We start from the raw sequence: 15,637 nt of genomic DNA, 5'->3' as shown, positions 1-15,637 counted from the left end.
GTCCTGAACAGAATATAATAATACAATCACCAAGAACCAAGGTCACTGCAGTCAGTCTATCAGCAGGAGGTAGATGAGTTAAAAAGATTGATGGCCACCGGCAAGAAAGATTTCCTGTGGCGTCCTGTGCTGCACTGAGGTGGTATCAGTCTGTTGCTCAAGGTGCTCTTGCCCACGACTAGTGCATGATGGAGTGGGTGAGAGTCATTGTCCATGATGTTCTGCAGTTAAATCAGCATCTTACCCTCTCAGACCACCGTCACAGAATCAAGTTCTATTGCACTGACCACCACAGATTATTAGAACATCCTCAGCATAGTACTAAAGACATTGAAAGACCAGAATCTCCACAGGAAGTAGAGATGGCTCTGGCCCTTCTTGTACACAGTATCAATGTTCTTGGCCCAGCCCAGCTTGTTGTCTAGGTAGACTCCTAGGTACTTGTAGTCCTGACTATACTGTTCCCAAGGTCAAGAGTGAATTTATGTCAAGAAACATATTCCTCAAAGGTGTCGCTTTAGTATTGGTACTGAAACTCACTAAAACACAATGAGTCAATGAATCAATGTTTGTCTTATGTGTCTTGAAAAGTGTAGTTTTAGAAATTATATTTAGATGAAGTGTTCCTTCTTAGCAACAATATCCAGTTTGCCATGCAAAACGCAGCATTTTTTAAGACTCTTATTCTATTTATTTTGTTTATTCTGTTGGTATTATCGATAAAGTACACCAACAATTATTTTGGACATAATCACTATTATTTCCTTTATGAGGATTATAATTCAGAGCAGCAAATGTTGATACAAGAACAATGACAAGAAAATGTATAAATACTATGTACATTTGATGGGCAAAATAACAGAAACACCTTTCTTGAGAGATACTGATTAAACCCTGTGGTTATTTCTAAGGCTGAGATTTTGGTTTTGTTTGATAAGATTACAATTCTATGATGTGCCTGCAATTTTGCTACAACCTTTATCAGCTTCATGCCAATCAAGGCAATGGAAGCAGAGTAGGGATTTCTACACTACTTCAACAACTTCCAAAGTGCATGGAGAAGGGAAATACCTTTTATGAGGGTCAAGATGACCCTCATGAAAGCCACAATCCTTAACACATTTGTCTCACAATAAAATTGTTCTTTAGAACACAAGTGTTGCTGGACTTTTGACCTCTTCAGATCTAGGTAATGGAGCCAAACTTTCATCCTCAAATGTTACAATTTTAAGTGCAATTCCCGACATTTTCCTGAATGTCCAGACTTTACTGACTTGCTAATCATTTGAGGTTAAGGTGTGCTTCTATGTTTTATATTTCCGATGTGTAATGCTTGTATACAGTTCCACTCAAACAGCACAGACACACCCCTGGTGCTCGCTGAAAATCTCCAACATATTAAAACCCAGAGAAATATTTACATGGTTACCGGCTGTGATCTGAAAATACAAGTCTTTTTCAGAGGATCCAGCCATATTCATTTCCACTCTCCAAGGCATGCCAAAGCAACTTAATTTGAAACATTTGATACAATACCTGAGCTCGAGAGCCAGTTACTGGGGTATGCATATATATATATTTGCTGCCAGTATCTACTTCATTAACCTGGTAAAACTTGGAAAAATGCTGAGCAGCCCTGGGAACATTTAAACAAACTTCCACCTCACATTTCAAATATTATAAAATTGCTATTTGTACTAGTGGTGCGTCTTGACATCTCAGGCAGGTAAAGTTGAAAAGAGGGAGAAAACACATTACTTTTTACATCAAGAGTGTCATTCAGCGCAGAATGTTGAGAAGTGAACATTAAGTATTTATGTATTTATTGGTTTATTTGTTTATTTTACAATATCCCAGCAAACTACGGCAAGCAATGAATACTGATATGTTTGTCAGCATTTTCCATCTAATCTCTCGTGATAGACTGAATGATCAATGCTGAGACAGTTTTGTAAAACTAAGATGGTAACTGATTGAAACTCATTTCCAAACAAACATTTTTTGTTTGGCTCTTCCCATTATGCACATTGTTGGATTTAGATTGGACCAAGCAAACATAAAATTCTGAAAAGACCATTACTGGCCAAAACACAATTATGAATTTAATCTCTGGATGTTACATTTTATGAAAACAGGTAAGAAAAGAAGTCATTAATAGTGTAGCTCCATCTGCTAGTGGATGGGTTGCTGTAGCCAGATGGCATTTTAATCGTCCAGCCTTGATAAATAAATGCTGGAGGCAATGAGAGAAGAGCAGGCCAAAGCTGAGATGGCTCTTGAGGGCCTGTGGCCAAGAGGGTTGGGAATCACAGATGAATTCACCATATGATACTATCACGATATTCTTTCTACAATAACAATATATCAACAAAGGCAATTCTGCAATACACGATATATCATAAAGAAATAATCTATGATATATCACAATATCTGTAACTGAAGAAGAAAAAAAGTATTTCAAAGAGCAGGAAATAGTTAGATAATGTACAATGTTTATTAACAGTAAGTTAGTTTCACAGAAAAGAAATGCCGCCGAGTATGAATATCACTGCTAACTGTAGCCTCAGTTTGTGCCTCTCACAGAGCTGCTGGCAGTTAGCAAGTCTGATAAGAGATAACAGAATGGCAACGTCATGCTAATAACCCAAAGATTTATTCCTTTTCTGTGGCAGTAAACACAACACACAACCCGGCGACAACTAACTGCTATATTCAGAGCTTAGCAAGATATTCAGGGCTGATGAGTGACGATGGCTGGCTAAACATTAACATGATAAACAGCAAACAGCAACAGAAACGCCCCCACAGACACATCGGAGAGCCTCTTGTAGTAGAGCCACTAGTTCCGCTACAACACGGGTACCACACAGAAACTTTTACAAAGGGCCATGAATATGCTTCTTGTGTATGTCAAAGCTCCAATTGACTCTCTGTGTTTCCAGAAAGGACACAGAGAGTCTGACAGCAGCTGCTCATGGCTGCTTACTTTGCTTGCATTTCTTCTTCATTGTCACCTACAATTTCAACTGCCATATGTCTGACCATCACCAGTGTCTTTAGCGCCTCCATAAGGTGGCAGAGGGTAGTGGTGAGCTAAAGCAGCTGAATCAATTAAGAGTGGTCCTGTGTTTAAAAAAATGCATCCATACTTGGCACCAGTGTATCGATAACATATTGGAAATATCACGATATGCCAAAATATGTTTTTTTTGTCCAGACCCTAGTGGCCAACTTAGAGAGGTTTGACATGGAGCCAAGACAGGTGAAAGCCCCAAAGCCCAGCACACAGATATCCAGCTTTGTCATGTTCCTCCCAAAGAGCGTGATTAGAGGTAAGGTTGGGCAAGGATGCAGTATGTCTGGAACCAGCAGATAGAGATTAGGCCTGAGCTGAGTGTGTATTCTCTAAAATGACCAAGAAAGCTTATGGGATGAGCTATTTGCGGAGGGCTGGAAGGTCTTAGACTGAGTAACATTTGGAGTGGGGAAAGGGGTATATGGGTATTTCAGATTTAAAGTGCACTGTGTTAAGCATTAAGGATTAGCTTGGAGAACATGAAGCTTTAAATTGAAACCTTAGTGATATGTGAGTTGGACACAGATAGGGATTACATCACTGTGAGGCTGGAGATCAGATACCTACATTCTTCTGCTGTAAGGTGAGGTAGGGCCTGTCCTCGTACCAGCCGGCATGTGGAGCCGTCGCCGCCACAGACGCCGCAGTTATCCTCCCTGGCACCGCTGGCCAGCTGGCGATCACAGCCCACCTCCTGCACACACACATCACAATTACACACCCTTAAAGTCAGATATGGAGCTAACCAATGGATGAAGAGACAGAAAGATGAGAGAACTCATACACAAAGTTAGGCTGGATTATGTGATGTTCCTCAAAGCAAAAAGAGGTCATTTCTGTCATGCCTGTGTCCCATGTCAGGATTAGTCAATAGAAAAAATAATTATTTCAATGGTCAACAAGTTCAAATTTCAAGTAATTGATCAAATAAAAATGCCAAACATGAATAGATTCCAGCTTCTCTAATGTGAGGGTTTGACGCTTTTCTCTGTCATTATGAACTAAAACCCTTTTAGGTTTTTAGCCATGCTGTGTATCATGGCTCTCGGCATGGCAATATTGTTCAGCCAGGTGGTTTGTTCAGCAACTTTTGTACTGTCTGAAATATTTTAACAACTATTAGACGGTTTGCCGTGAAATTTGCTACAGACATTTTATGTTTCCCTCAGGAACAGTGTTTCCCTTCCACTATAATAACTTTCAAAGTATAGACCTCATTTTTTATCCATCTTCAAATGGGTATTTCTTTACACAGAGCTGCTAGCATGGCTGTAGACAGAAAGAGCCATTTGAAGAAAAAAACCTTAAATACTGACAAGTTATAGACCAAAAAATTAACCCAATACCTGAAAAAATAATTCATACATTAATCAGTAATACAAATAATACGCCTGTAAATTCTATGTATATTTTTCTGCATGCACTATGTGGAGGACTGGTAACCTATTCAAACAGTTGCCCTCCATGTAATCCTCCTCTCACAGCATGCTTTATGTTAAATTTCAGCTTGAATAACATGAATAAAAAACCCCCACAAACAATAAAATAAAAAAAGCATGTGTAATGAGTTTTATCATAATATTTTATTTCAAGTCACAGGATCCTTGTACGCAGTCCAAGCAATACAGAACATGACAAATTAAGTGTGATCCCAGCATTACTGTGCAGGCAATGTTTCCAAAATGCAATGAGATGCAATTGTTACAAAATGTTGCAACACATTTAAATTAGACTTCCTAGGTCTCGAAACAACTGCATAGTTTTGTATAATTAATTTTAGAACTGTGTATAAAACCAATTATTGATTAACCAAGTAGCAGAAAGGATTTTGAACTGTGGAGCTGTGGATGTTTCTCTTTTACTACCACCTGCACAAACTGTGGACAATAGGGATGTTACATTAACGATAACTTACACAGATCCAAATGGTCATAAGTACCATACCTGCACACAGTAATGAAGTGAAGTTTTGGTAAGCTATCCCCTCCAGTGTGACTGTTCCCATCAGAAAACTGACAGTATCTCTCATTTCTTTAAACATATGCAGTAAAGCTTGCCAGCTAGTTCAAAGTGCATCGCTCCAGTTACATGGCATACACACATCTTCTCACTGCAACATATATCCAGTGCACCCTTTCAATAATGTACTGTGCACTGAAGCTGTCAGTGCTCCATTCGCTTTTTTGCTGCATGCCTGCTTGCCCTACCGCTCGCCTAACAGCTATGCAGCATTTCATAACCCCACCTCCACCCCAGCATCCACCTGCAGGCATGAGTCCATGTTCCCCCAGGGGGAGTTAGTATCGTCACTCCCCACTTGCTGCTGTACTGAGCTCTGTGTTTCCATTTGGGGAATGATGAGGTCAGAGCCAAACATCAACAATGGACATATTCTACATTCAAATACTAATTTAATTTCATGCTGACTGACAAGTTTACATTCTCCTGGCATGCAACTTTCTGTGGTTGTGTGAATGACTGACTGTTCTCTCCGAGGCAAAGGTAGAAGTACGGTGTTATTGATAAAGCACTACAAAACATCCTCCAAAGTCCTCCAAATTGAACAACAAAATACATTGTTGGTCCATGAACTCCAGAACAACTGAGGCCCCTATCAGCAGGATGACATCATCTGTCTGTGCCTTCCAAAAATCCCTGTAGAAAAAATAAATACGTATGTTTTATGATATCACAATGCTATGGTTAAGGTTTGGTTGCTTAGATTTAGGGAAAAACTCATGGTTTCTGTTAAAACAACTACTTTAAGGTTAAGGTTAGAAAGGTTTGTGGTTTGGGTTAAAATGTTAAGATTAAGAGACCTTATTCATCATGGTTACAATAATAACCACATGAAAAGTCAAAGGTCCAAAACTTGAGGTGAACGTACAGTATGTAGAAACGTTCTCTCCAAGTTAAAAGCCAGGGCTTCAGTCTGCTCTGAACACTTAAAATGAATTAAGTCTTACAATTAAAATTCTCCACCCTAAAACATATCTTTTTATGCTAATATCAGTTGACTATAATACCGCTCATATATTTTTGCTGTAAAGATTTATGTAAGACTGAATTAAATTCTGTTCTGCAAATAAAAAGGTGTGTCAGCTGAGTTTTTCATTTAATTTACCACTGCTCTCCTGCACACACATACAATCATGTAAATATGCTGAAGCTTGTCATTGTAACTTACGATGACAGGCTGGCAAAACAAAGTGACATAAACATACACACGAGGACACACACACACACTGCAGCTCTCCTCCCATATACTCCCAGGAATTGTATTTATTTTCTCTTCTCCTTGTATACAGCTGGATTTCATGCTGCTGTGTGGTGTATTATTAATCCATATACAGTACATGCACTAGAGGAGGAACTGGCCTCATTCCGTCACAGACAGACTTCCTGCTACAGTACCCCAGCAACCAAGTGATCCCTCCTTGCACTGCTGCCTCCATCACTGGGTGATGCCATCTCATCCCTGCTGTGCCCAGCGCTCTCTCTGAGCGCCAGCAGCAGCTGCTGTTTGAGCACATCCATCATCCATCTCCCATTACTGATGTGAAGTACCTGTGTCTGGCCTGATCACTAGGAGGCTTTTCAGTTTGATGATGCACCAGAAGCATCCTAAGTAAACTGAGTCTCTCCAGAAATTGCTTTTAACTCAAGAAGATTCTGACACCTCATTCAAACTAAGTTTAACTCGAGTGTCTGAGTGCTTGCCAAACAACCCAAGTCGAAGTGGAGGGGGGTAACTAGCTCTAGCCTCGAGGAAATGGGATCCATTTGTGAGGGTTTTTTTTTTTTATGCGACCTGGTTCTTTGCCAAACAGCAAACAGCTTCCCAATACTGAAGTCTCCCACTACTGAGGCCCTGTCTACACTAATGTTGATAAATTTGAAAATAAGTCTTTTTCAGCGCCTGCTGATAGCTTTCCACACACATACTGAGTTAACGTATCCCATAAGGGAAAACAGAGCTTTACATTGCTGTTTGGACTCAGAACTGATCTTTTTAAATTAAATACCGATTTATGGCAGTCAGTCTGTTATTTCCCACTCTCTCATTTTCCTTTGGTTTTTAAACATACTCTATTCCACAACAAAACTGTAGTCACTGACGTACTGTGTATCTCTATCTGTATTTGTGAACATGAACAGAAAAGCGTGAAATTTCTTTTTTGACACTGGATGGTAACACCCTGTCTCTGTTCACAGATGTTCTCTGGAGTAGAATGTGAATATACCCCTTGATCTTTCTTATGACTGTCCACTAACTCCTGGTCAATGACCTTTGACCTGTTCCCACTCGATGGTGTGAGTGGTTTTGGTCTGGTGTTCACAGACAGCTGATGCCTGTTTCAAGTTTTCATTCAGTCTCTTTTTCAGGGTCCTTGCTGATTCAATGCCATGTTGCCCCACAGCTGTCAGATGAAATGATGTCGTGAGGGTGGGGGACGAGGGGGGAGGCTGATGAAATCACTTGGGGCAAGTTCTAATGTATGGCACCTTTCAACAATAAGGCAATTCAAAGTGCTGAAAATTGTATTAATCCTTGAGAGGGAACATTTTTTGCATGAATAGAGGTATTTATAGTTATATATTGTTAGAAAATTACTGCTTGTAAGGTTTTTGGTTTCAAAATGGAAACATTTAAAGATGACAAATATCAGCATGAATAACTGGCTATTTGCAGCCTTAACAGGAACATATGGTATAGACCTTCAGGAACCCATCCAAGTGAAATCCTTTTTAATTTTGTGCCTTTATTAGACGGAGTACAGTAGAGAGCTGACAGAAAATGAGGGGAGAGAGTAGGGAAACTAGAGACTTTGTGATTTAATGGTCAGCACTGTAGACCCCCAGGCCACCAGGACACCCCCTAACCATACTTTTATTGATAAGTGCCTTAAGGTATTAGCACTCCCATGAGCTCCTTTCCACAACATTAAGGTAACTGACTGGTTTGAAGCATCTCAAAAACAATGAAATACCAGTATCAGCCTGAAAAGTTCCATACTGGTGGGAGCCAAGTTGGATCTGGATGACTTGTCAGACACTAACAATGGTGGCTTACTGTAACGTAAACCACACTCCACAAGAAGCACTCCGATGAGGCCCATTGCCCTCAGAAATTAAACCCAGGCACAAACAGCTTTTACTCATTCAGACATGAAAGACAGCCGATGGTGTCTGTGCCTACCGTGGGCTGGCAGCAGAGTAACACCAGCAGCTCTCATAAGAAGAGCAGAGTGATCCTCACCTCTGTTCTGACATGTGAGAACAGTGCAGAGTTCTGATGAAAAAGAGCTACACAAATATAATCCATCAACTTCTCAACCATGAAAGTGTCTGCTCTACTCTGCAGTTCTTTTTTCAACATTTTGCATATAAGGAGAGCCATTATGGCTACAGACACTGGCAAAAACATTATTGCAGCCACAGGCTGACATAATATAAAGGAATGAGAAGAGATGGGAACAGACGGGATCTAGAGACAGAATCAGGGTATGGGAAGCAAAATGCTTTATGTATTAAATGAGTTAAATCCATCCTGCACAATGCCAGGGCTTTGGAACTGGCAAAATTAATGGGATACTGTCATTATAAATGTTATTAATTACACCCATGCTTTTCCTTTGAGCTATTTTGGATCATCCTATCATTAAGACAGCTGTGTTCAGACCAGATTCAAATGAAATGCTTGTCATATCACATGTCTTAGTGTCTGACATCTCCTCCTTCCACACATTTCTGCAACAGAAAGGTGACACTGCTTTGAACTTCCCTCTCAAGTTCTGTTATTTTTCCCCCCATTTGTACATTACATTGTGTCTAACCCATGGATGTATAAAGAGAACTGGATACAGGAGGAGTGCCAGGCTTTGAAGCCAATTTGGCAGCGGCCAAACCGTGTAATTACTACATCACATGATGCTATTGGGCCCAAAAAGACTTTTTTCCATAGACTTGCATTGTGAAAGAGCTTTCTGTAAATCAGTAGATACATTTTTTTGAGTGTCATAACCCCCACAAAATGACTCGTTTCACTATCAGAATTTGATCCATTCGGTCCGATCACATTTCGAAAGTCTAGAAGAGCCGCACGATTAAATTGTTTTTTCCCCTTTCAAGTTAGGCGGAGGGCTAAACCGGAAGTTAGCCGTCTCGGCCAGCAGAAGTCTCTGGTGAGCGTGCTCCATGGGCACATTGGGCCGATAGAGCATGTACAGTATGTTTTCAGGAAGTGGCTTTTTTGGCTTCATGCACCACTGAGCAACTTTCATAGGAATGAATGGGGTCCCGCCTCTGACGCTGTATCCAGTTCTCTTTATACATCCATGGTCTTACTGCTCTTCAGACATGCTCCTGACTCATGACTCCATGCTCATGACTGAATCATATGCTAACCCTGAGAGCTTGACACACTGCAACTTCGAAAACGTGCAAAAAGACAGAACAAAAGCAAACGATTCTTCACCAGTTTGACAACAATTGTTCCCTTTCGTTGCAGCAGTTTTTTTAAATGCTGCAAAGAATGTAAAACACAGTCTGAGCTGTCGTCATTTAGTGTTTTACATTTTATCATTTTTCATCATCTTGACTTCACTGTTTGTGCAGGCTGCACAAATTCCAGCCTGTCAGGCCCTGAAGTCCACTTTCCTAGCAGGAAAAGCAGCAGCTAGTTTTCATGCAGGTGAAGAGATGGACTTCACTGCTGTCTCTGTGATGGAAGAACATTGGCTGTGTGCAGGATCATTTTCTCAGGAGGGTTATGTTATTTGCGATATGATGATGTTCACAATGGGATGTTGAAGCTAGGGCTGTGTGAGGCTGATAGCTGGTGTGGTTCAAGCACGCGATGTCCAATTCCAATTTCCTCTGCCTGAGATTTTTGCTTATTTCCAAAGTTTGTTTTGGCCTTTCTCCCTCTACTTCCGATTTAAAAGAGACGATTGAATTTCTGTCCAATCGACGTTATCAAGCTGGGTAGCACGTGCTGTCGAATTGGACATTGCGCGCTGTTGACTGGGTCGCGTGCTATGTCCACTAGGTGGCAGCGCAGGATGACTGGATAGGTGTTGTCTAGTAACTGGATAGGTGGTGTACAGTTTGGGCAGGGTTTTGAATTAAAGGGCTCTTCATACAGCTCCGTGCCGACCAGAGAGATTCAAAGATTCAGCTCCACGAAGATATGAACTGTTCTGGTAAGTCTTTGTTTCTAATATTTCAACTTCCAAATCAGTTAATGGTCAAGTCATGGTGGCTTGAATTGAGAAGTAACTGAAGTAGTTGATGTCTGTTCAGGGTTTACGTTAGCCAGCATTTGCCAGCTTTTTGCCGGTATCGTGTGAAGTTATCCGGCAGATGAAAGTATCAATGGCCAAAATTTCTGGTGGGAAATATGCCAATTACCAAATAAATCAATAAATAAATTCATTAATAGTATATTAGATAGCCTAATATAAGATACGTATACCTATAAGATAAGTATACCTATAAGATACGTTGCCAAGACAACTTAAATATAAACTTATGTTATGCAAAGGTTTGGTTTTGCCTTCGCTGTTAAGACATTGAGAGATTCACTGAGTATTTGGCAGATGTGACTAAGTGTGGCACGAGATTCAAAAGCTACACGCTCCAGCAACAGCCCTACACTTTGACTCGACAGCAGTTAACACAACTCCGAAGAGTTTTACCATTTTCTGTCAGGTAACGTTACATCCCTCACTGGCACAGTGAAACAAACAGATCAACCCGGTGAGCCATGGTTAAATAACATGTAATTGATCAGTAGGAGGTTTAACTTTTCTCCGGCCCCAGTGAGAGTCAGGCTCAGGGAGACCGCAGCAGGTTGAGATGGTGGCGCAACTGCAGACTGCCTACATGGCTGCATTAAATTAACAACAGCAAGGCTATTTGTTTCATTTTATTTTTGTAGCCTATATGCTTAGTTTGCAAAGTTTGTGAAGAGCTCATTCTGCTGACTAAAATATATTTGTTGGATCATGGCGTTTGTGTTTTTGTGTTTTATTGCTGTTTAAATGTAGGCTATTATATGGCTACTTAAACATATGTCCAGTAGTTGTTCTATATGGCTGTAATTCTGGAATATTAACAAACAAAAAAAGCCTAGCTTAAACTCTGTGTGTGTTTATTGTTGTTAGCAGCTTAACTAACCTGTAAAACCAGGGATGATGCTAACGTTATTTAGCTAACCCTCTTAGCACCCTATTTTGTAAACGTGGTTACCGTTTGACATACATGACGTTACTTATTAACTTCTGTTATCTAACCAGGATCCTGTCTAGTTAACAGCTTGGTGACTTCCTGTTTGCTCAGCTAAAACATTTGTTATTTTAATTCTCAGGTGATGTTATGTTGCTGTGATATAAGGTTTTGGGCTGCAGTAATGAATGGTGGTGTCTGCATCTGTTTTATATCACACAGTTAATAATGATTGACCTTCACCATATTATTCAGCATAATAGTGTATATATGACGTTGCACTGTAACTTTGAAACCATCCTCATGAGCAGGATGCTTTGGAAGCATGAAGAGGAGGGAGTGGAGGACCTGAAGCTGTGGAGGCCAGCCATCATCAACCAGTCAGTCTTTTAATCTCATTTATTATTTGGGTCAGTGCATGTAATAAATATTATATCACTGAATGTGATCTAAAAATTTTTATCTCTCCCAGCATAAGCATCAGCCCTGATGGAGTCTCTGAGGGAGGAGTACTCCACTTCACCAAAGACTCTACCAGACAGCCACGCTGCGCTGTCCTCCACTGCACCGGAGTCCCTCTCCAGATCCCGCCAGCAGATCAGCAAACATGAGGCAGACGGCCTGTAACCTGCACAGCCTTCACAGTTTAACAGGACTTTAGTGTGAAACCCAGAACGGATGTTGTGGTTCTCAGTTTTATTACAAGTTAATTATACAGTTCTTACTCATACTTACCAAGACTTTACATTTTCAGTTTCAGATTGACTGAATTGTTTTGTTGTTCATTTATTTATATTTGAAACCTGATAAGAGATTTATATGAAATCTGGAGAAAAATTTCAATCATGAATGATTGAGTGATGGGGTATTTTTGAACATTTTAACTATGCACACATGGTTATTAAATAAAAAAACCTGTCTCGTAGTTGCTTTATTTTACTCAGTATGCACTAATAGTCTTTATTTATATGGGTTTGTTATTAGTATTAGTTGCTGATGCCTGCAGGCCTAGCCGGTAATACAGCATCTCTTTGATAATTATGAAGCTGCTCTTAACTGCATAAAACATGTTTTAATACATCAAAACACCCAGTTGTTATTGTGATAACTTTTATTAATTGTCACCTTAATGAGGTCATTGAAACCCATTGTAATGTCCTCCGTCATCCTGTTAAAAACTTATTTCAGATATGTGGGCTCTCTCTCTCTCTCTCTCTCTCATCTGTCTCTCTGTCTCTGCTGTGCAGTAGTGCCGTAAACATAGTGAGGAGTTAAATCAGACACTATGACATGTAACTGACCTAACAAGCTGATCTTTGCACTTTAGTTTCTGTTGTTGGTGAGTATCTTGCCTGTAGACAATCACTACTTATGCTGATACTGCCTGATATGACAGCTTTTGTTATGTCACCTCTGGTGTGTGTGTTTTTTTTTTAATTTTTTAGATGCGGAACTAAAATGATCTCACAAAAACAACGTAAGAAGTCACTCTAGTGTGTATATAAGATTTTTGTTTGTTTGTTTGTTTCTTTGAAATGAAAATCTGCATCATTTCCTACACATTGATTCAGTGGGGTCTCCAAACTTCAAGTTGCTGTTTAAGCATACTTTAGTTCATGTACAGTACTTAGACACAGGTTTGTATTTATTGTGTAAAGCTTCTGCTGTATACAGGAATCCCAATCACAATCCCTTTACTGTGCTGTGTGCAGTGTCAATTGGCTAGTGACACATTTCCAGCAGAAACAATGGAAGACACTGAAACAAAATGTTTGGAGAGCAGTGATTGTGGCCTTCAGTTAAAAAACACTGAAATTAGACAAAGAACTTTCCAGAGATGCTTAAGTTGATAATTTTTGGATGAACTGTGGCAGATTTTTAACCATTAACTCCATTTGAAACTCACTTTTTTCCCTTCAAGGGGCACTTTTTTCGTTATTCAAGCTAAATATTAGAAATAAATCCAATTTAGGCACCTCATGGCATTTACTGGAAGCATAGTAAGTTAATAAAAAAAGTATTCTGCTCATCATTCAAAATAGGACTCAAAAGTCAAAGTCTCAGTTGGTATTGTACTTTTCAGTGTGCAGCTGAGAAAATCCAAAGTAGAAATGTTAGTGACCGAGCTCAGATTTAATTCTGGGGATTAGAAGCATGTAATACTGTGCATCATCGTGTGTGCGAGCATGCTACAAAATGTCAGATTACGGCATCTCAGAAACGTTAGGAAAACTTAAACAGCTTTTTATTCCTTATTCAAGTGACATGCTATACTTAGGGAGAAGGAATTTCCAATTTATCAAATAAAACAACATTAAAGAGGAATTTCATGGCTGTAAATAGGATGATTTCTTAAAAGTAGGTCACCTATGTAGTAGGAATGTGCAATTATTTTGGTGAATATGTTTCCTAGAAGAGCAGCCAGTCAGTAGAAACAAAGTAGTGATCAGCATTATATCTCTTTAACGAGGCTTCTTTTTATTTACAAAATGTTTTTCCTCATTGAGACCAGTTATATCATACCTTTGTTCAAGGATCATAAAAACAAACGGCACACTGGAGTTACTTATGTGGATCATTGCAATCTTAGGAAAAACACTAATATTTTTTAAAATCTACAATTCCCTTCAGCATGCAGCCATGCAGCTTGATATAAATCAGCACCACAGTTGTAGTTCTTCCAGTTAAGGGTTGTAAATAGGGTCTTAAAAAGATATATCTACTGAATATATCAAATATCCAGTATAACCGGCAGCATAGGTCATAAGTCCTGCCCCCTCCATGTTAGTGGATGGGACATGAGCCAAACTAAAAAATGACGATAAATGTTGATGTAAAAAGGGGGTGTGACGTCATGATTGACGGCTGTGACAGCCGCTATCCCGCTGCTCGACTCTACTGGGCAGACTCTGGCTCCACATGACATCATACAAGTAAGATGGCAGCCCCTGGAAAGGAGATATTTTGTCATCACTTTTGTATAGAGGTAAGAAGTGGTGACGCATCGTCCATATTTATATACAGTCAATGGTTTCGATGCTTGATGTCCTTTCTGTGGGTCACCTGAACCTAAACACTTTTAGCTTTTGTACTGGTCTCCTTTTTATTTCTGTGCCCCACCCCACCTCATCTATAATCCATGGCCCCACTCACCTCCCCATCTGGCTGTGTCAGCTGCTTTGCTGATTTAGAAGTTAGAAGTCAATAACCATAAGTTAGTTATAAATGCAGATAAAACTAAATTCATGTTTTTCATCAGGGTCAAAATATTGATTATGAACCTCATCATTTCTACTAAGAATGATACAAATATTGAAATAGTCACAGAGTACAAGAATCTTGGAATTTGGATTGATGACAAGGTATAGCTAACCCTAACAATCTAAAGCTTACCTCATCTTTATTGTTAGGAAATTTTAAATTTTTTATTTCATCCTATTTCACTTCCAGCTTTTCTTGCTTTACTTGATTCATTTGTTTGAAATGTAACTGTTTTATTTGCTCTTAAGGTTTCATTATTTTTACTTTTTATTGCTTTAACTTTTTATCGCCATTTTTATTGTCAATCCATCCAAAAGACACCTGTGTTTTGTTTAGAGTTAGGACAATGTGCAGACCTGGCAACCTCTTTATTTTTTATGCTACCTGTCTTGAAACAAGTTTAAAAGCAACAGCTCCTAAAACCACAATGTATCACTTTATAATTCTACATGGATTACATACAGAAGCATGCAAAGCATGTAAAAAAGACAGCTTTGGGGTTGTTGGAAGGCACGTTTTTGTAGCCTTACTTACTTTTTCTCTGCTTCCTGTCTTTGTGCTAAGTTAGGCCACCTATATGTTGGGCGAAGAGTGACTTGGGTAAGATAAAAAAACATATTTCACAAAATGTATGAGTATACCTTTAAAAATTAGATATGTTTCTTGAGTGTCCTCAAACTCTGATATGACAGATACTGTATGAAGAAAAAGGAGAACAATCTTCTGACCAGATGCTTGCAGAATAGCTTGCTAGTGCTTGTGCTGTCAGAAATGTGAAGGACGAGCCCCCAGGATAATGCTAGGCTGTGAAGCAATTTTGTCATAGTGGTGGCACTGGGTAATTACAACTTCTGGGTTCATCACATGATGCACACTGGCCAATAAATCATTTTTCCCATGAATATATTAAGAGAACTGCATATTGCTGCTCAGCCTTGCTGCCAATTTTCCCCAGTGGCCACTCATGGTATTGCAGCGGAAAAAATCCCCTCTAGCCCAAAAAGCATTTTCCCCATAGACCACCATTATAAAAAAGAGACGCCTATAAAACTGTTGACAGGATACCTTTAA

General features: G+C 39.5%; 1 protein-coding gene and 1 long non-coding RNA gene across 5 annotated transcripts in view; one reads left to right on the top strand and one right to left on the bottom strand.

The window, feature by feature from the left end:
* adamtsl3 (ADAMTS-like 3) overlaps window positions 1–15,637 on the bottom strand; it is a 301,025-nt gene that overhangs the window by 114,585 nt on the left and 170,803 nt on the right. For all 4 annotated transcript variants that reach the window (XM_067597526.1, XM_067597542.1, XM_067597552.1 and 1 more), the window contains one exon: window positions 3,644–3,770. In XM_067597526.1, the coding sequence (XP_067453627.1) occupies window positions 3,644–3,770 (127 nt within the window). The remainder of the gene's footprint in view (window positions 1–3,643; window positions 3,771–15,637) is intronic.
* On the top strand, window positions 9,679–12,187 carry LOC137189664 (uncharacterized). The gene is made up of 3 exons (XR_010929698.1): window positions 9,679–10,281; window positions 11,617–11,685; window positions 11,778–12,187. It is a non-coding gene; the product is annotated as an uncharacterized lncRNA (long non-coding RNA).

The sequence above is a fragment of the Thunnus thynnus genome, chromosome 1, assembly GCF_963924715.1.
Source record: "Thunnus thynnus chromosome 1, fThuThy2.1, whole genome shotgun sequence".
Taxonomy (NCBI): domain Eukaryota; kingdom Metazoa; phylum Chordata; class Actinopteri; order Scombriformes; family Scombridae; genus Thunnus; species Thunnus thynnus.
This window is presented reverse-complemented; position numbering and strand designations above follow the sequence as displayed.